The sequence below is a fragment of the Molothrus ater genome, chromosome 5, assembly GCF_012460135.2.
Source record: "Molothrus ater isolate BHLD 08-10-18 breed brown headed cowbird chromosome 5, BPBGC_Mater_1.1, whole genome shotgun sequence".
In the NCBI taxonomy this organism is placed as follows: Eukaryota; Metazoa; Chordata; class Aves; order Passeriformes; family Icteridae; genus Molothrus; species Molothrus ater.
In genome coordinates this window covers 6,545,940-6,573,371 of record NC_050482.2, presented here as the reverse complement: position 1 = coordinate 6,573,371, position 27,432 = coordinate 6,545,940, and the positions used below count along the sequence as shown (strand labels likewise).

The 27,432-nt window shown below is 43.6% G+C and overlaps 1 protein-coding gene across 1 annotated transcript; it reads right to left on the bottom strand.

Annotated features, from left to right (window-relative positions):
- Nucleotides 1–1,575: 1,575 nt before the first annotated feature.
- PROSER2 (proline and serine rich 2) lies at nucleotides 1,576–26,228 on the bottom strand. The gene is made up of 4 exons (XM_036401597.1): nucleotides 26,140–26,228; nucleotides 16,233–16,448; nucleotides 6,183–6,435; nucleotides 1,576–5,318 (listed from the first exon to the last, which is right to left on the bottom strand). The coding sequence occupies exons 2-4, from the start codon at nucleotides 16,410–16,412 to the stop codon at nucleotides 4,327–4,329; spliced, it is 1,425 nt and encodes a 474-aa protein (XP_036257490.1). The 5' UTR covers nucleotides 16,413–16,448; nucleotides 26,140–26,228; the 3' UTR covers nucleotides 1,576–4,326.
- Nucleotides 26,229–27,432: the final 1,204 nt, after the last annotated feature.

The window sequence follows — 27,432 nt, the reverse complement described above, 5'->3', positions numbered from 1 at the left end:
GGATCAGGGAGCCTGCTGGGGCCATGGAGTTGGAGTGTTCTTCAGCAGGAGGGCAGGAAGGCTCTGCACAGGGATTGGGACAGGCTGGATCCATAGGGGAATGAGGTTCAACACCACCAAGTGCCAGGTCCTGCCCTTGGGTCACAACAAGCCCATGGATCCCTCCAGGCTGGGGGATGGGTGGCTGGGAAAGTGGCCAGAGGAAAGGGAGCTGGGGGTGCCTGGGGTGGGCCCTGAGCAGTCCCAGCACTGCCTCTCTGCTCCAAGGCCCTCCCTTTGTAGCTGCTCCAGAACAATCCCCCTGGAGCAGGGGCTGCTGTGCCTCAGCTGTGCTTCCCTGGCTCCCTCTCTGCAAGGACACGAGCAGCCAGCTAAGGGAGGGTTGGGATTTTTACCTTGGTGGGTTCAGCTACACAACACTGAGCTCGTTCAGCAGAGCTGGAAGTTGCTCTCTGCTGAGGCACAAACAAGACTGAAAACCTGCCCAAGCTGCTGGGTTAAAACCATCAGCTCCCCTCAGCCTCCTGCCTCCCCTGATCCCTCTGTGGATAACACTTTCTGAAGATGTCTGTTCTAAAGGGAGAAACTAAATTCCATATGTGTGTGTATAAAACAGGAGTCAAAACATCAAAAGCTTCTTCCCCAAGCTGAAGCCACTTGAAAGGCTGCAGGTGCTGGGGCAGCTGAGAGGCTTCACCTCCAGCACAGGTGAGGCACTGGAACCTCCTTTAAGTTTCATGACAGATCCAGCCAAGTTAAATTCTCTGCCTCTGCCTCCAGGCTGGAGCTGGACACAATTACAAAAGGGCACCTGCCCTGCCATGGCTGAGACATGAACTGAGCCCTGAGGCAGCCCTGCAGAGCTTGGAGACAAGGCTGCTGCACCTGCTGCTGCTTTTTGGCTACTACCACCACAACCAGCCTCAGGGATGAAAAAGTAGCTCAAGCAAATGGAAGTATTTATTTTTTCTAGAGTGATTTCTAGCCTCTCTTTTATGACACACAATGTTTGGACAAATGCTCAACAACACCTGAATACTTACATAGAAATCCTCCTTCAAAAGACAGAAAAGCAGCAAACAGATGTAGAAGGGATGGGTAGGACAGGGAACTGTTCTCTGACAGGGAACTTTGACCTGTGCAACAAGGAAGACTTCCACACTCAGCAGGACCACACTCACTCATGGTAACAGCCTTAGAAACAAAGATGTTATTCTTCTTTCCCATATAAAATTTTCCTCTTGGAAAGGTCATTTTAATAATGCAAAACATTGTGAGAGAGAGGCTTTTGTCTAATTCCAGCACTGTTCAGGATGAACTTCATTCTGGCAAGGACACTGATCACAGCTGCTGAAGCCCAGCAGTGAGAATATGCATCTCTTGTCAGACACAGCCTTTTTTTTTTGGTCCCTCCTCCAGCACCTGCCATGACAGGGTTGGGCTCTGGCTCACACACATCCACAGTTGCAAAATGAAAGGTTATTAAATCAGTATTAGCCATTAAGAAAAAGTCACCTCCCTCCTCCAAGAAAGAGTCATGCTACTGGGTGGCAAAGAACACAATGGCACCTCCCATCAGCCATCATTTCATTGGGTTTATTCTAGTTTAATAGATGATTTATCAGATTTGTGCAAGACAGTTACCTCTAGCACAAAGGGAAAGAAAGTAAAATCACAGCAACATATACACACAAAACAAGATACACAAAATAGAGCTAAATTTATATACAGGTTATTAGCAGCTAGACTTAACTTCATTTAGTACATGGCTTTACTCACTACAGTTTTAGGCACAGAGAAGAATTTATCTGCTATGATGAAGGGCCACAATGAATACCTCGTTCCAAGTCCTCCCTGGGCAGAAACTGCTTTACCTAATGAAGAATTTAACTCTCACTTCCCACCAGCTGAGGACAAAGCCCTGCACAAAGGATGAGAGAACATGATCCAGCTAATTCAGCATACAGCAACTTTAGACATTAAATATCTGGGGTATTCTTAAGTAGGGTGACATTACAGAGTTATTGAACTAGACTGAATTTCAATGAAACAGTGTCAGGGTTTTTCCCCCCTCGTTTGCTTAGCAAGGACTCTCAGCTGTAAACAACTCAAAGAAGAGCTGGCAGAAATGATTAGATGTGGAGATTGCTTCGTACGCACTTCACATTCCTAATGAAGAATTTGCTTTACCAGGATTTAAAAGCACAAAGGCCATGAAACATTTAAATTTACTTATCAGGTTATGTTAATAAATTATGATGCATTATCCACATTCCAGCCTGCACTGCAGCACATGCTTGGGTGTATTTTCTGTGCTCCCAGTCTCTCTGATTTAGGACTGCAGACTCAGAGCCCAGCAGAACAAGCCTGTGCTTTACTTGCAGCACACAAGCAGCCTTTTTTTGCTTCAGCAGCACCTCTCACGTTGGATTATGCATGCCCAAGTGCTCTGCCAGCCCAGGAACGGCCACATATTTTAATTACTGATTGCTGATGTATAGCAAGCCTGTCACAATGAGGAACATGATCACTTACCCAGTGAAAACGCTGAAAAGAGTAACTACATAACAGAACCAGCCAGATACCGTAACAGCACAATTAAAAATTTAAGCGGCAAGCAGATAATTTAAAAAAAAAAAAACCAACAAAAAAAACCCCCCAAAAAATCCCTTAACTTATGAGGCAGGTTGAGAATGACACAAAGGTTTTTCCTTCACGACAGCTTCATTTACAGGTACAGCTCAGCAAGTTTGAAATACTTTATCACAAGAACTACAAACTTGTTTATCACAGTTATGTCAGAGCTCCTCGCCAAAGGGTGTGTCAGTTTCTGCTGTAGCCACCCCTCCTCTTCTCCAAGGTTTATTGCTCAGCTACTCTGGAGAAGGAGTGCCTTGGTCGAGGCTTCAGAAAGTGCAGAGAGTAAGTCAGTTTTTCCCTTTAGAAAAAAATCCAAAACACTGAGAAATCAAACATGAAGGAATGACAACAACAAAAAAAAAAGGAGTTTGGCATTTGATTTTAAAGTGGCTATTCTTGATGTTTTCAGGTAATACAAAAAGGGAAGGAATTGCAATGTGGAAGGGCAGCTTTGCCATATCAAAAAAAACCCAAAAACATAATAACACACAAAATATATTTTGGGACCATCTTTACTGGCTTGTCTATTGAACAAAGGCAAAATACCAGCAACTGGACCATTCAGGAAAGATGTGCAGCTCTCCTGAAGCTCCACATAGCCTGCAAGAATTTTGGCTGTAATTTCTGTTATGCATTGGCAGGGCAGAATCAAATAAGGCTGTGAACAGAGGATTATTAGGGCTGTCAAACTACAGGAAGACCAAATGACAGTTTTAGAAGTAACAGAACTTATAATTTGTGTGGTACAGCTACTGCTCAAGAAGTAGCATCTCCTTCCCAGGAACCTCAATGTGAAAGAGAAGACTTTTAACATACAGGTGTTGCTTTTGGTACAAAGTTAACTTGTTCCTATGGCTTCTCTGCTGTGAGATGCTCCCTGGGACAGAGCAGCTGGGGTCACAGATTGTCAGGAGACTCTTTGGCTGTCAGTGCATATCCTTGAGGCTCTCCAGGTGCCTTTCCCTGGACACGCTGGGGCGTGACAGAGGAGCAGGTGGTGGGAGGGGAGGGCAGACTCCAGGTGCAGCAGCAGCAGAGTGAGGCAGTCACCCAGCAAAGCTTGGGCTGCTCTGCCCAGGAGAAGGTCGAGGCAGAAGCCATCCTGGGCACAGTTTTGAGTCAAGGGGAGAGTGAGGGAGGGAGAAGACTCCACTACAGGCAGGGAAAGAAGCCAAGCCAGATAACACAGACAACAAAAAGTCACAGAAGGGTGTCACACTGTCAGAAATTTCAGCTGTGACATTATCTCCGGCTCCCATGGACAGACAGACATGTGGGCAGGACAGACAGAGCTCTTTGTTTTGGCTTCAGAAAGAGCAAAAGCAAGATTTGCCGTTCAGTTTGCTATGTACAACAATACTGCACTGTACACTTCATTAACGAGATGCTGCCTGCTACAGTCCAGCATTAATTAAATAAAATTCCTCTTAGTCACAGAGAGCAACAGATGAGTTTCTCTGTAGGAAGGAGAGCCAAACCCCACTGCTGCACATGGCCCTACGTGGTGCCAGTCCTGGGATAAACACAAGTGGCCATTCCACAGTGTCTAATACCTTCCTGGCTGGTCTGAAGCAGAGAACTTTCCCTTTTCTCTTCCAATCCACTTGATCCCAATCCTGTTGGGACTGTTCCAGCACAAAGCCATGCTACGACTTTCCCCCTACTGCCACAACATTGCCATCCAAGTTAGGCAGTCTCTTTCAGCAGTCCCAATTTCCGGAGTGCCTCTCTCCTCGCTTCTTCAGTGGAGCCACGGCCGGAAAACTTCACCGTTATCCCTTGGGACCGAAACCCTGAAGGTCTGGGCAGAGAACCCGACCTCCTCCTCATGTCCAGGCTTACACCAGCTTGTTTATAATCATTGCAACTTTTTTCTGTGCTCTGCTGTGGGCTGCTCACTTTGTTAGTGGCAAGAGCCACCTCTGGTCTGATTGTTACAGTTTTGCCCATAGGAAGGAAAGGGCTGGGCTCGCTTTTTAAAATCTCATTGATGTTTTGGTATCCATTGGTAACAGCCTCTGACTGCTTGGGCTGCACATCAGGCTGCTGAGTGCTTGGGGCATGGTCCACTTGGTCCCGAGCTGGCTTTCCCTTAACTAGGCCGAGTTTTGTCAGGGCTTCATAGCGAGTTTGCTCAGAGGAGAGATCCCGTAGGGAAGAACTTCTGTTACGTGACAAGAAATCGTTTTTGTGCAGCTTCTCCTCCAGTTCAGCTGCCAGAAGAGCTCCCCCATTGATGTTGGCCAGCACCTGAGCCCGCCGCTCCTGGACGTTCACCGCTGCTTTGGAAATGGTCTCGCTGAATTCCTTGCCACTGACATTTGTTATGTTGATGTTGCTTGGGAACCGGTGCAGTTTGGGGGCGGGGGCAGGAGGGTGCTTGGGTGCTATGGAATAATCACCGTTGGCTACCGGGCCTTTCCTCCTATCGGAATTCCCTTCCTTCAGGGCGCCGGGGAAGCGCGCCCGGCTCTCCCCCTGCTGCTCCGAGATCTTCTGGGCCATGATGAGAGGAGTGGGGACAGAACGGAGCAACTTTGGATGCTGCACTGGAGCAGGGGGTGGAGGAGGAAGAGGAAGGGTCTCAGACACCGTTGGTGGTGGGGCAGGGGGGTGTGGGGGAAGGTCAGCAGGTACAGCTGGCTGAGGGCTCTCGGCTCTCCCAGGGGCATCCAACACTAAAAGGCAAAGCAGCAGAGATGTCATTAACTCTTGACACAGCAGAATGCAAGCAGCATTTCTCCCCTCTCTCTACCTTTCTAACTCAACCTCAGCCCACATAGCCAGAAGAAACCATAAGAAGTCCCAGCAATGGCATCTCTGAGGCAATGCTCTAGCTCAAATCACCACGTTTACAACGTGTCACTATCCCAGCCCTCTCTCTGCCCTTCACTCACAGTCTGCCTGTTGCTTCACTGTGCTTCAATGGCTGCTCTTTCATAAGAGTTTTGCAGTTCTTATTTTTTATTAAAGCAGCCAGGAGAGGACAAATTATGTCCCACTGATAGATTCATTGTCCAAACACAGAGAGAACACACTCTAGGGGTGACAAAAACAACATGCCATATGCTATCTTGTCACAAACTCACTGATAGGATCATATGCCTTTCAGTGCCACACAGAGTAACACTGAAAACAATCTGCTATCTTAAAACTCCTGGGAAAAATCTTAAAAAGTCTTGGGGAAGAGCAGAGCATGAACAGGTTGGTGAATACAGTCTGCTTTGTTGCAATGACTGTGCACAACAGTGACAACTCAGTCTGCAGGCAGAGGATTGAGACAGCAAACCAACAACTTCATCAGATGCACGACACCCGTGAGGGAAAAGGAAAAATTATTAAAAAAAAGTTACAGCAACAGCAAGAATTTCAATAACCCCAAGACAAATGAAAATCACAGTCTTTAGAGCTCCTTATGAGTAACAAATTTATCTTGAGGTAGTAAGGGAGGTACAGAATTTCTTAAACACTTTCTACAGAGAACTGGAATAGGTCAGGGCTGGATCAAAGAGAAAACCCACACTCACAAGAAACCCAACTACCTGGTTCTGTATCTCTGCTGGAAGGGCCTTCATGGTCACTGCTCTCAGGTGTTGACTGCACTAAGTCAATGATATCTTCAGTCTCTGAATGACTGGACACATTTTCTTCTGTTGACCTTGGGGACTGACAGTGGATGCCACTGTCACGTAGGGCCATCTCCTCCAGGTCATCTTCTAAGGCATCTATGGTTTCCTCAAAGAACATGAGAACATCCTGTTCTTCATGAGTTAAGTATTTCAAACTTTCATCATCCTATGGGGAAAAAAAAGAAAAAAAACCTAAAGATTGACACCTTCCCAAAGAGACATTTAGACATTACAATGCTAGAGGACAAAAAAAAATTAAAAACCAAACCAGCAGCAACTGGTATTACATCCTTTAGTTTAGCAAAGAAGTCTTCATTTGAGTTGTACAGAGCAAATTACTGAAGATCATAAAAGCCATAAGAGCAACTAAAAAAAAAAAAAGCACCAAAATAAAAAGCCCTACACACACCTGCACACCTGTGCCTTGGCAGGGGTTAGGATGGCTTCTTCTGATTTCCAAACTGGGGCAAACTGTGTTCTGTATCAAATTCAGGGATGAGGCTTGGGGAACAACATGAGAGGGAAAGGGTGCACTCAGGAGAGCCCCAGAAATGGGTTGATTCCCTTTTTGCTCAAGTCCAAAGGGTGACTGAACTTCTAGAAGCAATGCTGGAGCTGAGAAGTGTCTCTGGCACTACAAACCATAAATTATCCAGAGGTACATAAGAGATTACAAAGAGGTAACAGTAAGGAGGGAGAGGATTTTTAAAGATTTTACCTTTGAGTTACAGAAAGGAAAACCCAAGAACAAATATGAAGACCTGTTCCCTAGCAGTATAGTATTCCCTAGTATTCCCTAGTAGTGCCTTGGGCTATTTTCTTCAGCAGGAAATAATCCTGTAGACCACAGGAGTGATAAATAATCGTTGGATTATCCAATCTTCATTTTCTCTGAGTCACTGCTATTAATTAACTTGATTACCACATTATCACTATGTGAAGCTGGGCAGCAATGCTCTCTTTTCCCTCCACCCTGGGAAACACTCACTTTTCCAGAAGCTTGGAGATGACAAAGAGTGATTAAGAAAGGCACTGCATTAGGACAATGGATACAGGAAAGACATTTCCCAAGAGGCCTGTGTGAGTTCTGGAATGCAAGTATATATTGTTGAAAATCAAGTGAGGTTTTCCCTTTTCTGGATTGAATTTCTCCCCTGCCAAGCATATACTGGAAACTTTGCTGTCAGTAACTCAACAAGAAGTGCCAAGGACACCTCATTGCACGTGCAGACAGGGTAAAAAGGCTACTTCTCAGTGGAGGGCTGGGAGAATTTAGGTAAATACATAAAGGTATGCAGTACAAATATTCAAGAGGTAGCACGTTCTTGCTAGGGCAGCACAACTTGCTTCAAACTCACCGTGCCTGTTCAGATCCTCTTACATTAGATTAGACTAAAAAAACCTGTGTGCAGCTCTACCTGTTAACTCCTTGCACAAACAAAGCTTTTATCCCCATTCTCAGCACTAAAAATAAGAATGACATGGCTCTGTACCAAAATAATGCCTATAGATTAAGAAATATAATGTGCTGCATTGTACCCAGGGGCAGTTGATCTCCAAGCACTCAGAATGTTACAGATGAGAAAATAAATGGTTTGAGGCTCTTAGCCTGTGTGGCCAATAGAACATTTGGTAGGAGGGAAAGATGTACAGAGGTGTGCTTATTTCTAATTTAGTCTTAATATCCACAGTGCACTGTCAGAATAAGTAACTTATTCCAGCTTGCAGCAAAACTGCTAGAAAAGCTAAAATTTGGATGCCATTTGCCAGTGCTGGTTTAAAAGATGAACTTCAAAGGCTGACGTAGTCCACAGCTCACACCCACCACATGTCAGTTTTCAAAGGCCAAGGAAAGTTTTACAGCTGCACTTGAAAAGCAAGAGACAGACAAGCCTTCCTTTTTTTTTTTTTTTTTTTTTTTGTTTTTTTTGTTTTTTTTTGTGTGTGTGGTTTTTTTTTCCTTAATGGATGTTGCAATCTCCTTCCTTCCCCACCCAAATACTCATAGGGCTGCTATGTCTAGTAGGCGAGAGAATGACAGGAAAGGAGCCCTTGTTGGGCAGCCCTGAGCTGGGGCTGAGCAGGACTCCAGGAGCCTTTGTTGAGGGTGAGCTCATTGCAAAAGCCAGACTTACAGGGCAAAGGAGAAGAAGAGGGGGTTGTGTTTAAGAAGTTCATAGTGGCAACAGATCCAGAGTGTGGTACAGGAATTACTGTGTGCACCTAAAAAACTGCTCCCACATGAGCTTCATTTGTTTGATCAAGAGCTGAGCAAGGAATAAAGCAAGGAAGCAAAGACTTCCAAAAGCCCTTCCTTGCATCCTTTTCTGTGCTGCAAGACTGAACATTTTTCCATGACAGGTTAGACTTGCAGGAGAGTTTTGCCTGATTTAACCATCTCTCATGGATCTTGTGGTGTCCCTTTAGGTAAAGGATCTAAATTGAGTAACCATCCCTTTGCAAACACATTTGTAATAAGTAGCATACCAAGATGTGAAAGGCCAATTTCATCTCTGTTAGCACTTCAATCTGTTTCCTCACGCAGTCTCCCTTCAAGATGATCAATGTCACATTCCATCAGAAAAAACAAAACAAAACAAACAACAAAACCAAAGCCAACAGCTCTGGAGAATAGGCAGTGTTAGGTCAGGGCACTGCACTGAGATGCAAGGCATCCAGTCTGGATAGAAACTCCCTCAGGCCAGATACGTTTCAGTTTGCCAGCCAAGGAAACAATCCCATTTCAGACACAAAATCACAGTGGAAAAAAACAAACCTACTCAGGCTGGTCAAACCAAAGGAGCTCAGAGATGTAAAGCAAGCAGTGACTTGCTTTATTCCCACCTGTATTACTTGTATTATAGCAAAGCCTTCAGAAAGATGGGAGGAATTTCTGTAACTTAAAGGGGCCAGTTTTAACTAAGGCTACCAAGTCTATTTGCAATTTTCCATATATTCCAAGTACTGGAACAGTTAATATTCTTTCCAGGCTGGTTTTCCAGGCCTCCTTTTTTCTTAATGAAACTGTGCTTTTTAATAGATGAAAAGTCTTTTCAGCTTCTTGAGTTATTCACCTCATAGTTTCCATCTACTCCTTACTCTTGATACACAAACACACCTCCCTAAACTAAATCTCACATACACCTAACACTGCAACCTTTAAAACTACTGTCAAAAGACAGCCTGAATTTGAAACTTGAATATTGTGCTTCAGCTTTAAATTACATTAAATTAGGAGGATTAAAAAGACTGCTCAGACAGAAGAAATTTGGGATGAAAACAGCTGAAATAGCTGAGTATACTCAGCTGGCATTAATATTTTAGATCTCTCTGCAGCCAAACATTTCCTGCTTACGCCAAACAGGAAAGAGTCTGTTAAAACACTGTTTGGTATAAAAGAGGAAAAATAAAGAAATAAGAGAAAGAAAAGAAGAATAGAATCTATTTCATAGGAAAGATTAATTGATTCCTTTCCTACCTGTTAAATACAATGACTTAATATCCAGAGGCCCACAATTTTTCATACACATCTGAAGAAATGCTGAACATCACAGCCTGATCTAAAACCCTAAGACCAGCACAGCTTTGACAGAAACAGAACACCACAGGAAATCCCAAGACATCTGCAGTGCTTAAAAAAAATCTTCTAAAACCTGCTAAGGAACCACACTTCAATTAGCAAAATACCAGGAGAATGCCAGATTCAACTGATTTATCAATCACTTGACAGCACTGAGGAATTAATAGGCACAATTCCATGAGAAAGAAGTGACTGGGTGCTTCTCAAAAGAACCATGAAGGGAGCAAACTATTCTAAGGTGTAGCACAAAGGCCACTGCAGCACCTCTTGGGCCACAGTCTGTTAGCAACAAGGCAGTTCTACTTTAGAAGGGGTGAAAAGGAAAGCACTGCGTGCAGGACCTGTATCAGAACACACAGAAAAGCTTTAGCACAGAAGAAGTCAAGTACCTCTGACTAGATTTACAGGAAAGGGAAATGGAATGGATTGTACAGCTGCTGCTGAGGCTGGAAGCATGTGAATTACAGCTAAGAACATGAACTGCTACACAGGATCAGACCAAAAGCCCTTTTAGCTCAGTAGCCTCCAGCAGCTATGAAGACACAGGAGTATAGAGGCTGTGGGAGGTGTTGCTGTATATTGGATGGGTGTATTTTTTCCTCCTCCAAATCCTTCCAGTTTCCAGCAACACATGGCTTAAAGATTTCCCAGATGCAGAGGCATCTGTGTGTTTAACAGCCCTTAATGAGCTTTTCTAGCATGAATTTGTCTTATTGTTTGAGCCATGGAAATGACTGGCATGCACAGCATTCTGTGGCAGGGAGTTCCAGAGTGTAATTGTGTGCTGTGTCAAAAAGTGCTTCCTCTACAACCCACTATCTGATGGTTTTGATAATACCATTTCATTTGGTGAAGAAGACTATAATATTGAGTGTTGTTTTCTTCAGTTTACGAGCATAATTGTACTGTGTGCTTCATAAGAGGCAGCAAAGCATATAATCAAAAGGTCCTAAGTGAGGAAACAAATTATCTACAAGTACTTAAAAGATAAATAAGATGAGCTAAAGTCATAAACTGACTAAATTACTCCTAACCTAGTTTTAAAGAAAGCAAGCTGAATATCTACTTAAACTCTGAAGACATCTCTTTGATAAACAAAATTAGGCTGATCAGCCTGTAGAAATTAAAGGGAAAAAGAAATCGTGAGAACAACATTGAGAAAAACAGGGAGACATTTCAGGCAAAAGCCACTAAATAATTTTTATAAAAACATCAGGTAATTTCACACCAAGCTCATTTCTCATGAGAGGGTTCTTGACTTGACCAACAGCTGCAAGCCCAAGATGTCACATACCTTGATTTGAAATCTTTATGACACGGCCCCCAAAAATGAACTCCCAGATGAACAAAAAAATGATGCTGAGATGAAGTTACTGCAAGGTACCTGTGCAATCTGTGATTCTGTCAGTTTAAGTGCCATAAAGAGGGAAAAAAATCTGCTGTTCAGGGATGCAGATCTCATTCTGAGATATATTAACCAGGGTGATGACATGACAGCACATCCTCATTCGGAACACAGAGTTCAGATTCAGTTGCTGAACTTTGGAAAGGATGCAGCCAAGCTGGACAGAGTCCAGAACAAAGCATGAAGTGCTGTGAGTGCAACTGCACAGGAAGGCTCAAATAATGGGGGGGCATGTTACATTCAGAACAGGGGAGAATGGATGGGGGGTGGGCAGATGCAGCCCTGTGTCCCTGAGAGTATTTTAATATATAAAAAGTTGACCACCCATATAACTGCAACAAATCTTCTTTACATTCACTGAAGGTGGGACAAGTAGAAGTCAACTTTCACATTACAGAAACTTTAATCCAAGTATTCTGTAAAGAGTAGCAGAATATACGAAGAAAACACTCTGGAAGTCTAAGAATGTCTATCAGCAAGGTTTAAAAAGCAGATTTGCCCACCTGCTGGAATAATGTCTATCTACCAGATCCTGCTTTGAAGCACAATGATACAGTTTGTGAACAGAGCCCAAACTGCCTTCAGGATCTGTATTCTCCCTGGCACATTTTACAGCAAGATCATTTCTTGCTAGGAGTCAGGCTCTTATTTTCCCAAGACACACTGCTTCCAGGTCATACTAACATCAGCTTAAAGTGGATGAAACACAGCATAGCTCTCTCCACACCCTGTAAGGAATGGCTTCCACCTGCCCCAAGGCAGCCGTAGCCATACAAAGCAAACAGTCAAAAATTCTTCTCATTTTTCATGTGTTGTTATTTGGCAAAGCCCTTGGACACGGTGAAAGGTGTTGTAGTACAGTAAATCCTGTGGAGTATCAATGTCAAGGGGGAAAAACACAATTTTACAACAGGAGTCTTTGTCAGGACTTTCCCTTGAACGTACCCGAAGCGCAGCTCAGCATCACGAGACTCATTCAAATTATGAGGAAAAAAGGTTGGCAGTGGGATAAAGACACATGATCTGTCCTTTTCCAGAACCCCTAAATCCACACTGGATTCCCAGTGGATTCTCTTCAGGAAGGCTGAGATAAAGAGATACAAACATGGTGCACCAGAATGCCAAGTCTGTTGCATCTGGACTATCTGTACCGATCTAAAAAAGGAGAAGGATCATAAAGAATTTTTAGGCTACAAGAGACACCATAACTACAAAACAACCAGGTCAGCCCTGAGTTAAATGGCTGAGTGTGTGAAACAGAACACTGAGCCAGCTCAGACTGCTCACAGCATAGCTGCTCTTCATGCCTAAGTAACCAATGTTCAGAATGTCACCTGTACTATACAAGGGATCCAGGGGGGACAAACCATCTCCAGTGACTGGCTATGAAGTCCTGTTAGAGCCAGAGAGGAAGCTTGTTTGAAGAAATAACAATCAGAACAAGCAAAATCTCTTCAGAAGTCATGGCCTCTCCCAGTTTAAGCCATTTGATTAGTGATCAAATGAAACAGTCACTTGAACAAATTCTAGAGGCCACCACTGCCCCAAAAAGAGTGGTGGTGAACTCTGGCATTAACCAAGGATCTGTCTGATCCAAAGGCAAAAAAAAAAAAAAAAAATAGAACACAGTGTGATCCACCAAGAATAACAAGAACTCACTATTCCTCAAAGCTGTCACTCAGTAAAACATGTTCAATACAGAAGGTGAAGTACTGAAGTTGTAGCAACAGATCTGAGGCATTGACACAGCTTCTTCTTAGTGCAGTTCCAATTAGCACAGCCCACTTCAGGTACAACCAGCACCTCTGCCATGGTTTTCACAGGTAGCACAATTGTCCTAGCACATTATTCACACTTGGAAATTAAAGCAGTTACTCATGGAGAATAGATACCCAGTCCAATTACCAGAGATAAGCACTGAAAGAAGGATTGGCTTTAAGAAGCTGGTCTGTGCCTATTCAGTCAATGGAACAAGGCAAATTGCTTCCAAAAAACCCCAAGACCTAGTTTTATCTTTGAATTAAGTGTCCTTAAATTGCTGCAACTGTATTTCATGGCAAGTTAATTCTTATACCACATGTCTGGCAGTGTCATTACAGACCGGGTTTTGGAAGCTAGAATTGCCAAGAACAGAGTGTTTTGTTTGCCCTCACCCTTGGGTAAGTGCAACTGATTCCATGCACTGAGAGAATACACTTCTCTCAAGCAGGTGTATGGATACCTTTTATAACAAAGAAACCAAAATATGTGTGCAAATTAGTCCTCATATAGAACAGTTTTTTATGGCTACTAAAGTTCATGTGAGATGAAGATATCAAGGCATACATTTCTCCCATCTCAACTCAACCTGCTGTGACAGATTTGGCAGAATAAGTCCAGACCTGAACATCTATAATTTCTGTGGAAATACTCGTGAAATCAAGGCAGCATCTTGCTTTCCATTTAAAAAAATTAATTTGGCTTAGAGGCAATTGTCAAAGATAACTGGAAGCATCACTATATAGGTAAGAGAAGCTGAGAAACCTGGCAAAATGAAACTGAAGTGACAACAGCTGACTGGGAAGGATCCCACATACAGAATTTTAAGACCTTTTTAGCACATGGCAATTGATGTCCATCTCCAAGTCACTCCTAAACTGACAACCAGCTCCCAGCAAGCAGTGCCAGCACAGACACACAGGATGCAGGACCAGCCAGGAGTCAGCCAAACCAGCTGTGAGCAGTCAGCAAAGGCTAAAGCCAGTCCAAGTATTTGTCCCTATTATCACATCCCTGGGTTTATTTGAATTCCACAGATGCAATACAAAGGTTATATTCAGTAACTAATGCAGTCTGACACTGAGAAGATTCAGAGCCTGTTTTTTTTACAATCAAGTAGGAAGAAACCTGCAGCACTATGGGCCTGTCATAGGAAGCACGGTCACTTCTCTCCTTTGCAATGCCATTACAAAAATCCAAAATATCAAAGCCAATCCTGACCTTTCTTGCCATGTCTCTAGGTGAACAGACCCAGGAAAGTGATAAATGAAGAGGCAGTTAGGTATTTAGTTGCTTCTGTTTCAGGATCCAGGGAAGGCCTAGTGTGCCTGAAAATACTTCCCCACTTTTCTCAGAACTGGCATAATAGAAATTCTTTGTCTACACAAAGTTATCTACCCCTTTCTTCTCATTAAGCCATCTTCTAAACTTTCATAGCAAAACTACTGAAGCAAGATAATTTCTCTAGGAGCATGTTCCAGCAATTAAGCAGAATTTCCTTCATGTTCAGTTTAACACAGACCCCTTCTCAAATTCAGAAACTGAAATTATGCCTGTATTGAAGAATTCACATTGTCCAGCCTGTTACTCCACACATGCAAGCTGCCAGCCTTATTGGACACGTCACCTACTTACACTGCTGGAAGAAAAATCAGGAAGAGCATCTGTGGCATCCCAATCAAATTTGTTGGTGCACAATTCACTGTCTTCATGCACAAACTCAAGACAAATGAAAGGCTCTGTGAACTGCTAATTCACAGGTCTGATGGGAATTGCCCAAGCCTACAGGTAACTTTTACTCCATCTATAAATTACTGCATTACAGAGTAGGAAGGGATTCCAATTCTAGCTGATGCATCATCATATGGGTTATCACATGGCAGGATCTAGTTGGACTAAGGGAATTTATGTCATTTTCTGACACAGCAGACCTGCAATGAGACTGTACAGACTGATTTATACATGGCACGATTGACTATTACTTGTAAACCTGAAACTAGAGGTAGAGTAATAAGCAAAATTAACTTGCAATTCTGTGTAAGATTAAGTTGTAATTCTCTAGCAAAGTACTACTTCCACTGTAATTCTCTAAAATTCAACCAGCTTTTATAAAACAAACAACATACACTAACTTCCTGAGTCCAAATGATGTTCTTAACCTCTTCCACCCTGACCCTTCACAACTTTTTTCTAGAACAGATCAGAAACAGTTAAGGAACTAAATTTCATCATACTTGTTTTGTGTTTTAACTAGCAACACAACTGAAGGATACAGTGTCATATTAACAGTAAGTATTTTCAGTAGAAACAAGAAAAAAAGGACCTGCATTTGAATTGCCTCCAGGTGCCAGAAAGCTCACAACGTAGCACAAAACCATGAGTGTGTCTGAGGTATACAGATAAATACAGATTTTGCCACTTTTTCACAGAAAACTATCACATTCAAAGGAAATTATCAGGGAGGGCAGAGGAAAGGAGACAGAAAGCCTAATTCCATATTTAAGGCAAGACAGAGATTTAGATTTCCAAGCAAGCGTGTTTACACATGTGCTCTTTCCTCAATTAAAAATGAATGTTTTTCAAATGGTTGGGATGATAAAAAAATATGGAAGGAACCATACCTGCACTTTCTAGGCTTAGGCTGCCACAGTACGAAGTGTACTGCTGAGTTCACTGCCTGATTCACCCTGCTAATTGGGAAGAATGCAGAAGTGCATCCTACTCCCTCAGTTACTCACTCACAATTGAAATGGCCACACACTCATACTCACTAATGCAAGCACAGCTTTGTTTATGGTGACATATTTGTTACTCATCTAATTAAGGTGGAATGAGCTGAGACCTTTATTCAGGAGTGTCAACAAAGAGATTAAGCAAAGGCAGTGTGTAGAACCAGCACTATCCTTAAGTTTCTTTATGAGCTATTTAAGAAAGCAAGGGCAGAGCAGCCCTTACTGCCATTCCTGGTTCTCTGGGAGGAAGGACTGGAGAGAAGCACTCTCCAAGCTCCCAGAGACAATCAGACCAGAATAACAAGCTGTGATACCAAAGCTGAGAAGTTATTTCTGGCCTTTGAGTTTAAACAACCAAGACAACACCAGCAACCACTTAGGATTAGAAATGGCAGAAATCAATCTTAATAAAACAAAAATCACATGATGTGGGACAGAGCTATTAATGCAATCTCTATCACTAAGCACAAGGCTCATTAAACACTTACCAAGGCAAGATTCCTGCACCTAGCTTGGCTGCCATGGTTCTCCACACTGCCAGCCCTTTCCATGCTCCCATGTGTGTGCTCTGGAGAGATTTCAGATGCCATTTCAGGAGGATCCACCAGGAGATTCCTAGGCATCACACCTTCTTGACCTATTGATCCCGACGCAGCACAGAATGCCATCGGCGTGTTACGTGGGGCTGCTCGCTTTATTCATGTCTGGAAACAAAGAACAACGTGGTATGGGGTTAAACCTGCTGGTTGAAACACTTGAAAAGGAATGGAAAATAAATGTCAAAAAAAGATCCCACACAAGTTCATAAAGGGCATATCTTTAAGTCCTGAAACACATCTACTGCTTTATGGGCACATCTTAAAACACTGGTTTTGTTCAAAAAGATGACTAAAATTCAACATAGAAAGGTTCTGTACTCCATCTCTTGTGCTTCCAAACCAGATGTCTATGGACAGTTGGAAGCAAGGATCCTGCATATATCCTTGTCCTACAAATTCAGTTTGTGTTTTCCATTATGGCACATCATTAACAGTAATAAAATCCCACTGACTGAGATACCAACTGGCACAGCTCGAGTACTTTTATCTTTATTTGGTTTTAAACAAGAATTCTATTTATGGGATCACATGAGGGAGACAGAACTCCATTCTTTTCCTAACACTGCTGCAGTTAACTCGTGCTACTGAAGCAGCTCTATGCCACCTGCTTCTGGTGAAAGATCCAGGAGCAGAACTTGGTGCCATTTTTGCATCAAAGCATTACAAATTGCGTTTTAAAGCTTCAAGAGCTTTTATTTCACTCAGCCATGAAGAAACAGTACTTGTACATTTGGAAGACACTTACTGAAACAGACATATGCACCAGCACTCACTAGAGGAAAAGTCTCCAGTTTTTTAAGCTTTCTCAGTGCCCAGTTCTGTAAAACCTCTGAATTGTTATCATCACCCAAAACACTCTGGCAGAACTTTTTCTTTGATTCTCAAGGACACAAACACAAAAATCATCTTAGTGCACTAACAGCATGAGCAGGGGGGTAGGCAAAACATAGAACCTGGCTCATTTCTCACTGTGATACATTAAAGCAGCCTTTGCAATGAGAAATTGCCTTGCTTGCTAACAGTCCATCTTTGCACCCAGCCTGCCTGTGACCCGTGGCCAGCAGTGCCACATTCCTCAAAACAGCTGGTTCTGAGGTGCCAGGTTAGATGCAGCCAGCTGGGAAATGGACACCATTCCCCTGACACTGCACCAATTAAATGAGATGCTCCTGCTTCCCAAGTGCTTCTCCCTTTATTATGGCTCAAGAGGCGACACGAGAAGCAAAGTCAAGCCTGCATTTCCAATTCAATCGGATTACTTCTCCTTGCTCCCCACAGCTGTGGGCTGAGGGCTGAGAAACCAGAGCCTTCTGGTAAGCTGATTAGTGTTTCATAGCAGTGAGATAACATCTGCCAATAGTGAGCAACAATTCCATCCCGCTGATCCCTCCTCCCAGGAGAGGGCTATGACATTACCAGAGGTGCCTCGCCTGTGCCGCAGCACCAACGTGTCCTGTGGGAAAGCTCCCACACAATGCAGCTAGGCTGGACTCCAGCAAGTCTTGGAAGCACATCCACAATCCACAGCACTGGGCTGCCACAACAAAAACATCTCACAGCCCTTCCTATGAGCATTAGGTCTAACCATCAAATTTAGCCTTACTTCTACACAAAAAGAACGTTCTTTGTGACAGTGGTCACAGGGGCTCTTGGATGAGGCAAGAGATGAGAATGTTGACTCCATGCTCAGAAGGCTTGATTTATTATTTTATGATATATATATTACATTATAACTATTCTAAAAAGAAATAGAAGGAAAGGTTTAGTCTCTCAGAAGGCTAGCTAAGAATAGAATAGCAAAGAATGATACCAAAGGCAGCTGGCTCAGACAGAGTCCAAGCTATCTGGTCTGTGGTTGGCCATTAATTGTAAACATTCAAAATGGCCCGATCACAGACACACCTGATGCATTCCACAGCAGCAGATAACCATTGTTTACATTTTGTCTCTGAGGCCTCAGCTTCTCAGAAGAGAGAAAATCCTAAGAAAAGATTTCACAAAAAGATGTCTGCAACAGTTCTTTTTTTTTTTTTTATTAAGAACTTTAGCTATCAGTGCTACAATGCATCCTCAGGATAATGGGCTTTAAGTGGTGCCCAGAGAGGTAGAAGCATGCTCATGGTCCTGGTTCTCAAACTCTCAGGATAGGCAGGCACAGGAGCACTGAAGCAGCTGCTGCACCTTTGGCTGCTGCAGAAAGCTAAACAGGAAAACAGCAGCAGCTCCATCTACAACAAACCCCGTGGTGCTGAAAAGCCACACACAAACACATCCACACAAGAAAATATATGGAATTTTTGGAAGCCAACATTATCAGTGAAAATCTTGACTCCTCTGAAATCCTACACTTGAACAAACACACACAAACACATATATCATTTTTAGAAGGCAAGACTATCAGAGCATCTTGACACCTCTGAAATTCACAGAAAATTCCCACTGATTTCAGATTCCATCCTATGACTGTCAAGGTGATGTTCAGATGGAAAAGAGAGACCAGCAAGAGGTGACTGCTTCTACTGACATTCAACATATGGCAAATGTTATTCCTCTTCAGCAATTTTAAATGGCAGCATTGAATTTTTTATCCAGGTGTCCCCAATATAAACTGAATATGCCATGTTTGTTCAGTCCCTCAACTGTGAGATTTCTAGAACTACACTCAAAACTATGAGCATCTAATGGACTGTATTATGAGAAGTCACTGCTGCAGATTACAACAGCTATCAAATTACAATTACAGATGACAATAGATATCACAAATAAAACCCACATTTAAAGACTAACCAGGAGAAGATATTAATTGATGTTACCAAGAAACAAATCAAGAGGCCCAGATTTTGAGGGAGAAGTACTTAAGAGTATTTTTCTGCTTTCTGCAACAGCAATACCTCAGTTTAACCAGGACTAAGTTCATGGTAGGCTATCTGCATTCAGGACAGCGGGAACACCCAGATTCAGCAGCAATAAACATTAAAGCCACGAATTATAAATAACAACAAATACCTCTGCTCCCAGCAAGCTCCCATTACTCATTCTGGAGCTGCAGTTCAGAGGTTTCACAAAGCTCCTGAACAATAACTAAAGGCAGTGAGTGCAACTGGTTCAGAGAGCCGCCCACACAAGAGCCAGTATCAAACATTACAGCACTGGTCCTGCTTTTGTGTTAGAAGCTCTGGCTTCTTTGGGAGTTTTACTCATTTCAGAGAAGCTTGAGAGCTGTGCAATGGTCTGTGAGCCTGCAGAAAAGGTGTGGGGGAAGATTTTTTCCCCCTTCTACCTTTTACATCACCTTTACCACATCAAAGGTACATGTCAATAAAATCATAACCACTCATATACGTTATTTCTTCTCCCCTTTGCTGTGTTCTTCATGCTTTGAGAAACTCCTACACCTTTGTAAAGTGTCTAGAGCAGCTAGAGCTGACATGAGGCTGCCCAGCACTGCTGCAATACATACAGCATGTTTTACAGACAAATTCCTCTCCTAACCATGCTTAACACTAAAGTCCCTTCACCCTCTGTATGTCATCTCTATTAAGGGAAAGACTTTATAAGTTTAAGATAGAAATAGTCAAGGATCTAGTGAATTTCCAGACCCACTGTTTCAGTAGGATTGCCAAGGTAACAAGCAGGGTTCAAAATTAAGGTAGGCTTGCTCAGAGAGAAGGAACAGCAGGACCACAGGCAGCTGTTCCTCGTGACCTTCAGAGATGCATTAAATATGAAAGTTGCTCACAATGGGATTTGTTGTTCAGTCATTGTAGCTGAGTATTTTTTAGCTTGGCTTAAGAGATGTGTGCCTGTACCATTAGGGATTAATAATAAAAAATTACCAGATCGTGACACAGGAGCACAGAAGTGTGACAGAAACTGTGCTATTTGGAGAGAGGATCCCAGATAATAAACCAGAAATGCATCTTAGGGCAGATGTGATTCTATCATCTGAAGTGATCACTTCTTGGTTACACTAGAGATAGCTTTCATGAGCTATTTAAAACAATACAAGTTACATATCATGCACATTTTTCAGAGAGTAGAAGGAAGAAATTGAAAGATTCTGAAGTTAGCACTGAATTTCACCTCCAAAGATTTAATTTTGCTTTGACAGAGGCAAATAATTCAGAGAGAATCTATTAAGTTGCCATCAAAGATAAGGTGTGGTCTGTCCTTTCAAAAAGGATATTTTTACAGTTTTGCTGACTAAGGTTACTTCACTGAAGCTCAATGTTAGCATTTACAAGGGACTGTTTCTATAGTAGCAGGAGATTGAAAGAATTTTTTATTAACAATCCTGTTTGAAGACTAGCTTAATAGGCAAAAAGATCAATCCCACAAAAGTGCAAGACATTTAAATGCTAAAAATCAACTGCTACGTAAGCCAGGAGCCAAAAGTCAGCAGACAGCACCAGGCCATTAACTGCACAATATACTTAAGGTGAGTTGACAATTTTTAGAAAATCATCATGCATTTTTAAAAGGGCACAAGATCAGTCTGTCCCTTTCACTATACATACAATTTCTAGAACACTCTCTGCATGAAACATTTCTGGAGATAGATTTCTAAGCCTCATTGCACCCTGAGCATCACACAGACTTTGCCTTTGTTCTTAACCAACTCTTTCTCAGTGATTCAACCGAAACAGAAGAAGTGGCCAGTGAACTTCAAGGCTGGTTTATTCTGTCAGCTGTACACAGACACAGCAATGCACACACTGGCAGTCACCCTGCACTCCATGGTGGCGGTTGAGTTTGGAGAGTTAAGCATCTGGAAAAAAACATCTGCAAACACTCTGTGGTCATTAGAAGTGTTACCATGGGATGGGTTTTATAAAAATGATGGTACAGGAGCAGACTGGAGATCTTCATCAGCCTCTGACAGTTGGCAGCAGAGCAGTAAAACAAGGCAAAGGAGAGCAGGAATTCATTCAGATTCCTGCGTGCTGTGGTCAGGAGACCACAGGGCTTCCCAAAACAGGTCAGGTATTTGTGTCTAATAACCTCATGAATTTTGCCTTGTGTTAAGTGCTCCTGCAACATACCTGTGAACCAGCTGCACCAGACCAGAGCTGAACAAAACCAGCTGGCCCATGACATGTCTTCACTGAGCCACTGCTGTTCCAAACTCCTCCAAACTAACTGATGGTTAGTTATGGTGGGCACATTTCCTCCTTCTGAACAGGGCTATCAGCAACTGAATTCTTCTCACCTCCTTCAGGATGTGAAATACTGAGTAAATCCTTGAGCTTTAGGGGTAACCCCACTCTTGTGACATACAGTAAGAGTGAAGCTTTCTGGTAAAAGAATAGACTATGTAACAGTACTGCCTACAGAGGGCAAACCTCACAGGCAAGTTGACTGATTCCAGGAGCACACAGGATAAACTGATGAGGTTTTGCTGAACACATAAAAATCCCATAGAATCAGACAGTAAATTTATAAGTTGCTCTTACAGAAAGAAACAAAACAAAACTGAAGTAACAACAAACAACAGCTGATGTTTAGGAACCAAGGTAAACCAAAACTGGCCAACATGGTTAAATTCTGACTTTTCTTCTCCATATCATAAGTGTAAAAGCTTGTGATAATACTGAGTATGATTCACAGTCTTGATCTGCTCATGAAAAATCCCATGTGTTCAAAACAGTCATGGCTATTTAACATCCACTAACCTGGAAACATTCCTGCCCTTGTTTAGAGGGGGACTGTCACCACAGTATGGCCAAATAGAAATGCTGACCATTCATGGAAAAAGAACAACAACAACAAAAATACACAGACAGAGAATCCATGATAGCAATGATAGTAATATCTACTAAATGAGAGCCAGGCCAACAGCATTTTTATAGACAATTCCTTGGACATCAATATTGATTTGCAGAACAGGTGACAAGTAGGACTGAACAATATTTAGCCAAGTGTGAACTCAGGGGGCTCTCATGGCAGCCCATGACAGATATGCAACTACATCAAAGTAATTACAGAGTGACAACAACCATGCAAGTCTCCCAGAATCCAATGTATGTAACCCCAATATTTTGTTTTAAACTTCCTGGCTTCTGTGGCACACTTGTGACAATTCAAACTTTCCTTTACAGGCTGGGGAGCTACAAAATCCGTTAGTTTTGGAGCTAAAAACAAAGATTCTCTCAGTCCTCTAAAACTGGAAGTTGAAGCCTCAAGAAACACACTGAATGTCATTCATACAACTCACACCAGAATTTGTGAGAGCTGCCAACAGTGAAATAACTAATCCTGTGTACATACATTTTTGAAAGAACTAGATGGGCAAGGCACCAATTCAGTAAAACTTAAATCTGTCTGACTTCACTAGGACATTCCATCACACGCTGAAATGGTTCAGCGAATTGGATCTCAAATTAAATGTAGCAACCACTTAAAAAAGAAAGGAAACAATCACAAACCAACATTTTCATCACCCAAGTAGTAATTCAATTACTACACTGAATTCTCCAAATCATGCTTTGCTCAGAAACAATGCCTAAGGTCACACCTTTGACCACATTAATCCAAGCCTGATGATACCAGAAAACGTGGAATCCATACTGTGCTTCATTCTTAACTGGTCCTTCTAGATTTTCAAGAGCATCCTTTTTACTGCTTTGAGACCCTACAGTTCAGAGACTTTGTTACACAAAACCAAGCCAGCACAAGAGCACAGCTCATCACTACCTCATACTGCTCTCTGCAGTGTTTGGGAAATGCTCCTTCTTTCAAGGCAGTGGAATACCAGGGCAGGATTTGATGATGCTCAGCACATTGGCCCACCCTCAAGACAGGAAAAGAAGTGCCCACACATCTTTGCTTTTTCCCTTGCAAATAAACTCTGTTCCCAGGTCACTACATCAGCAACAGCATCAGCTGAGTCTTGTTGCCTGAAATGAAGGCCAGTGGCAAAGGCTCCTACACAACATTGTGGATTAAACCACCAAAGATCCCTGAAGTGCTCACATTTCCCACTCATTTAGAGGGAGAGCACTGCTTCCTGCCCCAACTAAAAATAAAGCTACAGCCAGTGACAAGCAGTTACTTTTCTGTAGATTAAGGTCTTACCTAAGGGCAATGATAAGGCTCTCACTGGGACTCTCCAGGTGAGATTTGATGACAAGCAGCTGCTCAGTGGGAGCACTTCATGTGATACCCAGAGCTGCCTCTCCAGCCCTACATGGGGCTTTAAACACATCCAGGTGATGGCTGAGCTCTCCTCTGACTTCAATTTGCCTTATGCAAATGTCAACAAGGAAAGAGTCCCATTCTTTTTAAGTTACTCTTTTTAAATCTCCCCTGTTAACATCAGGGTGGTGCTATCTGTGACAGCCAACACTTTAGAACCATGAAGTGTACATAAACAATTTCAGGCACAGACGCCTCTGTAATTAGTCAACTTCTGTCTTGTTACAGGTGCAGCATTGCTGGGGTTTAGGGTTTCATTATGTAACTGCTGCTACAGTCATAGCAATGGTGAGCCAAATCCTGTTTTACACAGTATTTAGGATAGCAAGACAATTTTCAGCCCCAGTTCAGCTGTGTCACAGTCTCACAACTAGATTTTAGGCTGCTCTCCTATGTTTCTTTTTGTGACTGCCGTGCTGGTGTGGGGAAAAAAGCAGAGGACGTCTGAAGCACAAAGCATGGGTGTTTACTTTAAAAATTAACTAATTTTGGACATTTCATTCCTATGTAAGTACATAAAGGTCTGCCTGCCCAAGGTAAACAAAGCTGAAAACAGCACTGGCAAAAAAAGAGCAGTAGAGTCTTGGCCCTGGACTCTACTTGGTACAAGGATCATCTATACACACCCAATTGAAAAGAATACATTTAAGCAGTTAGTTATACTGGAAATTAAAATCACTTGCTTTTATTATTTAATTAAAAAAAAAAGGAGGAGGGAGGATTTGGTAACAGTAACAGCCTGTCTGGCTGGCTTTGAAAGCCACATTCATATGCTCATTTATTTTCATGCTCCAGTATTTCAGAAGGTCAGTCAGCCTGAGACTTGTCAACTGCTCAGGAGTTAAGTTGTTCCAGTTACTATATCCAACCAGCAATCCGTCTGCCAACATTCTTGGTTAATATTTCTCTCAGAGGCATACAGAGAAAAAGGAGCTATAACTAACACGATGAGAGGACTTTTACTACTGACAAAACAGAGATGCAATATAGAAATCCCCCTGCTCCTTTCTAATGCCAGGTATTACTTGCACTTCTAGTCAGTAAAACTTCATTCTACTCGTTCACTCCCTATAGTAAAACCCCCAAACAAATCCTTGATAAGAAGGACACTGCTGGGAAAATCTACTCCATTTCTGAGAAATAAGTAATATCTTCATTTCTTAGAGACCCAAGTAAGCAACGTTTTTCCTCCCTTTTATTGTTTAAACATCAGCTTCCCTCTTATACAACAGTAATTCCTGCAAAGGAAGGAGAAAAGCCAAATAATAATTTTTTTAAAGTAGTGCCTGTACAAGGAAGGCCATCTACAATGCTGCATTAGTCAAGGATCTGTATCAAAGTCTTAAAATAATACCTTTTTATTAGCATAAGCCAGAAATTGAAAAAGCTTTTAACGCTAAGACTTAGGCTTTAGGGTTTAGAAAGAAGTCTTTTATAAAAAGGGAGGGGAAAGGAAGTAACTGTTACATTTCTGGTACTTGCTACAGCTTAAAATCCTTGGAAAATGTTTAGAAAAATTCGGAAGAGGCTGTCTTAACTCCTTCCTATTTCACCTGCATGCTTGTTACCACAGGATCGTCTCTTGCTACACCCATGCACAGGACCAAGCACAAGAGAGCTCCACTTCCAGCAACCTCCTCTCGCTGCCACTCTAAAACAAAAACTATTCAGGAAACATGCCCTTGAGATCCTGCATTACTGGAAATCCCAAGAGTGTTTTTAAGGCTGTGCTTTCTTTTTACACGCACTAAACCTCACCCGAACCACCTCAGATTAAGATCTTAAGAAGCACCAGCCTTCTCATGCTTACCACCTCGAGAAGGAAAAGGCACCTGACAGGAGGAAGGGGAAAAAAGTGCCCTGAACTAGAATCTGCCAGTATTTGCACAAACAGCTTTTCTAATGGAAACCCTAAATTGCAGACACTCGGAAAGCAAACAGGAGGCACAAGGCAGCTGTTCCTCATCACCCTTTAGTCAGGCAGGAGCAGCACACATCAAAGGTATGAAACCTTTCCTTAACCGTATTTTCTTAAAGTTGCCGATAAGCAGAAGGAAATTTTACGTCATGCTAGGGAAGAACAAGAAACCCAGAGGGATGAAAAAAATTCTTAACAGCTCAGTAGTGGGAAGCCAAGCCTCACACACGGCAGGGCAGCAGTTTGCTGATAGTTTTTCTCCTCTCCGCCCGTGTACCAAAACTAACAACCCAAGCCCAAAGCCGCTCTGCGGGGCTGTCCCCGGTCCCTGTCCCCGGTCCCGCCCGCCGCGCAGAGCCCGCGCAGCGCACGGAGCACCCGGCCGCCGCTGCTCTTGGAACAGGAGGGAAGAATAATTAAAAATCCATTAGTGAGTAATAAGAGCAACGCCGAACCATTGCCGTGGCGGGCTGGCAAGGGCGAGCAGCTCCGCCGCCTCTCCCCGCAGCGAGACCGAGCGGGGGCAGGCGGGCAGGCAGAGCAGAGCGGAGCGGAGCGGGGCGAGCTCGCCCCCTCACGCCAGCGACCCGAGAGCCGGCGGGGACGAGCCCAGGGGAGCGAAGACCCCTCAGCCAGGCGCCCGCACAGGGCCAGGGGAGCCCCCCGAGCAGGGGCGGCACTCACCGGCTCTGGGGTCCGCGCCTCTCCCTGCCCAGGGCGGAACGAGCCCCGGCGGAGGACGGGCAGGTGGTCGGAGCAGCGCCGCGGGCTCCACTGAGCTGCCGCCCCGAACTCATGCGCACTGCGCCGGCCGCCACCCACGGCGGGCGGATAAAGCGGCCGGGCGGTGGCTCAGCCCGGCCCGGCTCCGCCTCGCCCGGGCGGGACCGCCGCCTTTGTCCCGGCGCTCGGGGCAGGCCGTGAGGGAGGGAGCGAGTCTGCCCTGCCGAAAGGCGGCCGCGGTGCGGTCGGGGCTGAGGGGCTGCGCTGTCCCTGGAGCGGAGCCCAGTGTGTTGGAGCTAAAGTTCATCAAGGGTCTGGACAATCTCACTTGTGAGGAAAGAGGGAGATGGGCCTGATCAGCCTCGGGAGAGGTGATTCAGATGGGACCTCATCAATATCTATTAGTATCTAAAGGGAGGCTGTCAGATCAGGCTATGCTCGGTAGTGTTCAGTAGGATAAGAGCACAAAGAGCAGAAACTGATTCCCAGAAACTTCCACCTGAACGTGAGGAAGAATTTCTGTCCTGTGCAGTGGCTGAGCACTGGAACAGGGTGCCCAGAGAGGGTGCAGAGTCTCCCTCACCGGAGATGTTCCAGAACAGTCTGGACAAAATCCTGTGCTTCATCCCTTCTGACCTGACCAGTTCTGTGATTCTGTGTCCCTCCACTGTGTGTGGGGGACATGGGTCTCCACAGCCACCCTGTGAGGGCAGAGAGCCATGGTGGGCACACTGGGAGAGGGGACAGTGACACCTTTGGCTGCCTCAGGGAGCCCTGAGGTGAAACCTGCCCTGATCGTGCCCAGGGAAGTTGTGGATGGCCCATCCCTGGAAGTGTTCAAGGACAGGCTGGATGGGGCTCTGAGCAACCTGGTCTAGTTGAAGGTGTCCCTGCCTGTTGCAGGGAGTTGGAACTGGATGACCTTCAAGGTTTCCTTCCAACCCATTCTATGATTCTGTGAGGCATAAATTGTGTTGGATCCGGTGTATGAGGGGCTTGTCCTTCCACTAAACTACTGGGAAATGGTGAAGGTAAAAGAGAAAATTACTGTCACAACTCCCTGAGTCTGCCTCCTCAGTGGGAAAAGGTTTACATGCCTTGTTAATCTGTGCCACCCATATACTTAAGAGCTCAAGAACCTATTTGTATTCTTATTTATTACTAATATATTGTCACAGTCACAGGTATTTATCAGGTGATTGTGTCCTCTCCCTTCTTCATTGTGCAAGGCCACGGCAGCCAGCAAATTACCAG

What these genes read in the sequence shown, in the direction of transcription:
- PROSER2 (XM_036401597.1), bottom strand. Translation starts at nt 16,412, where the DNA reads ATGGCATTCTGTGCTGCGTCGGGATCAATAGGTCAAGAAGGTGTGATG. An exon ending in GGTGCAGGAATCTTGCCTTG is followed by an intron (nt 6,436 to 16,232) that starts GTAAGTGTTTAA and finishes TTTTCCCCATAG; the next exon opens with GATGATGAAAGTTTGAAATA. An exon ending in CAGCAGAGATACAGAACCAG is followed by an intron (nt 5,319 to 6,182) that starts GTAGTTGGGTTT and finishes TTTGCCTTTTAG; the next exon opens with TGTTGGATGCCCCTGGGAGA.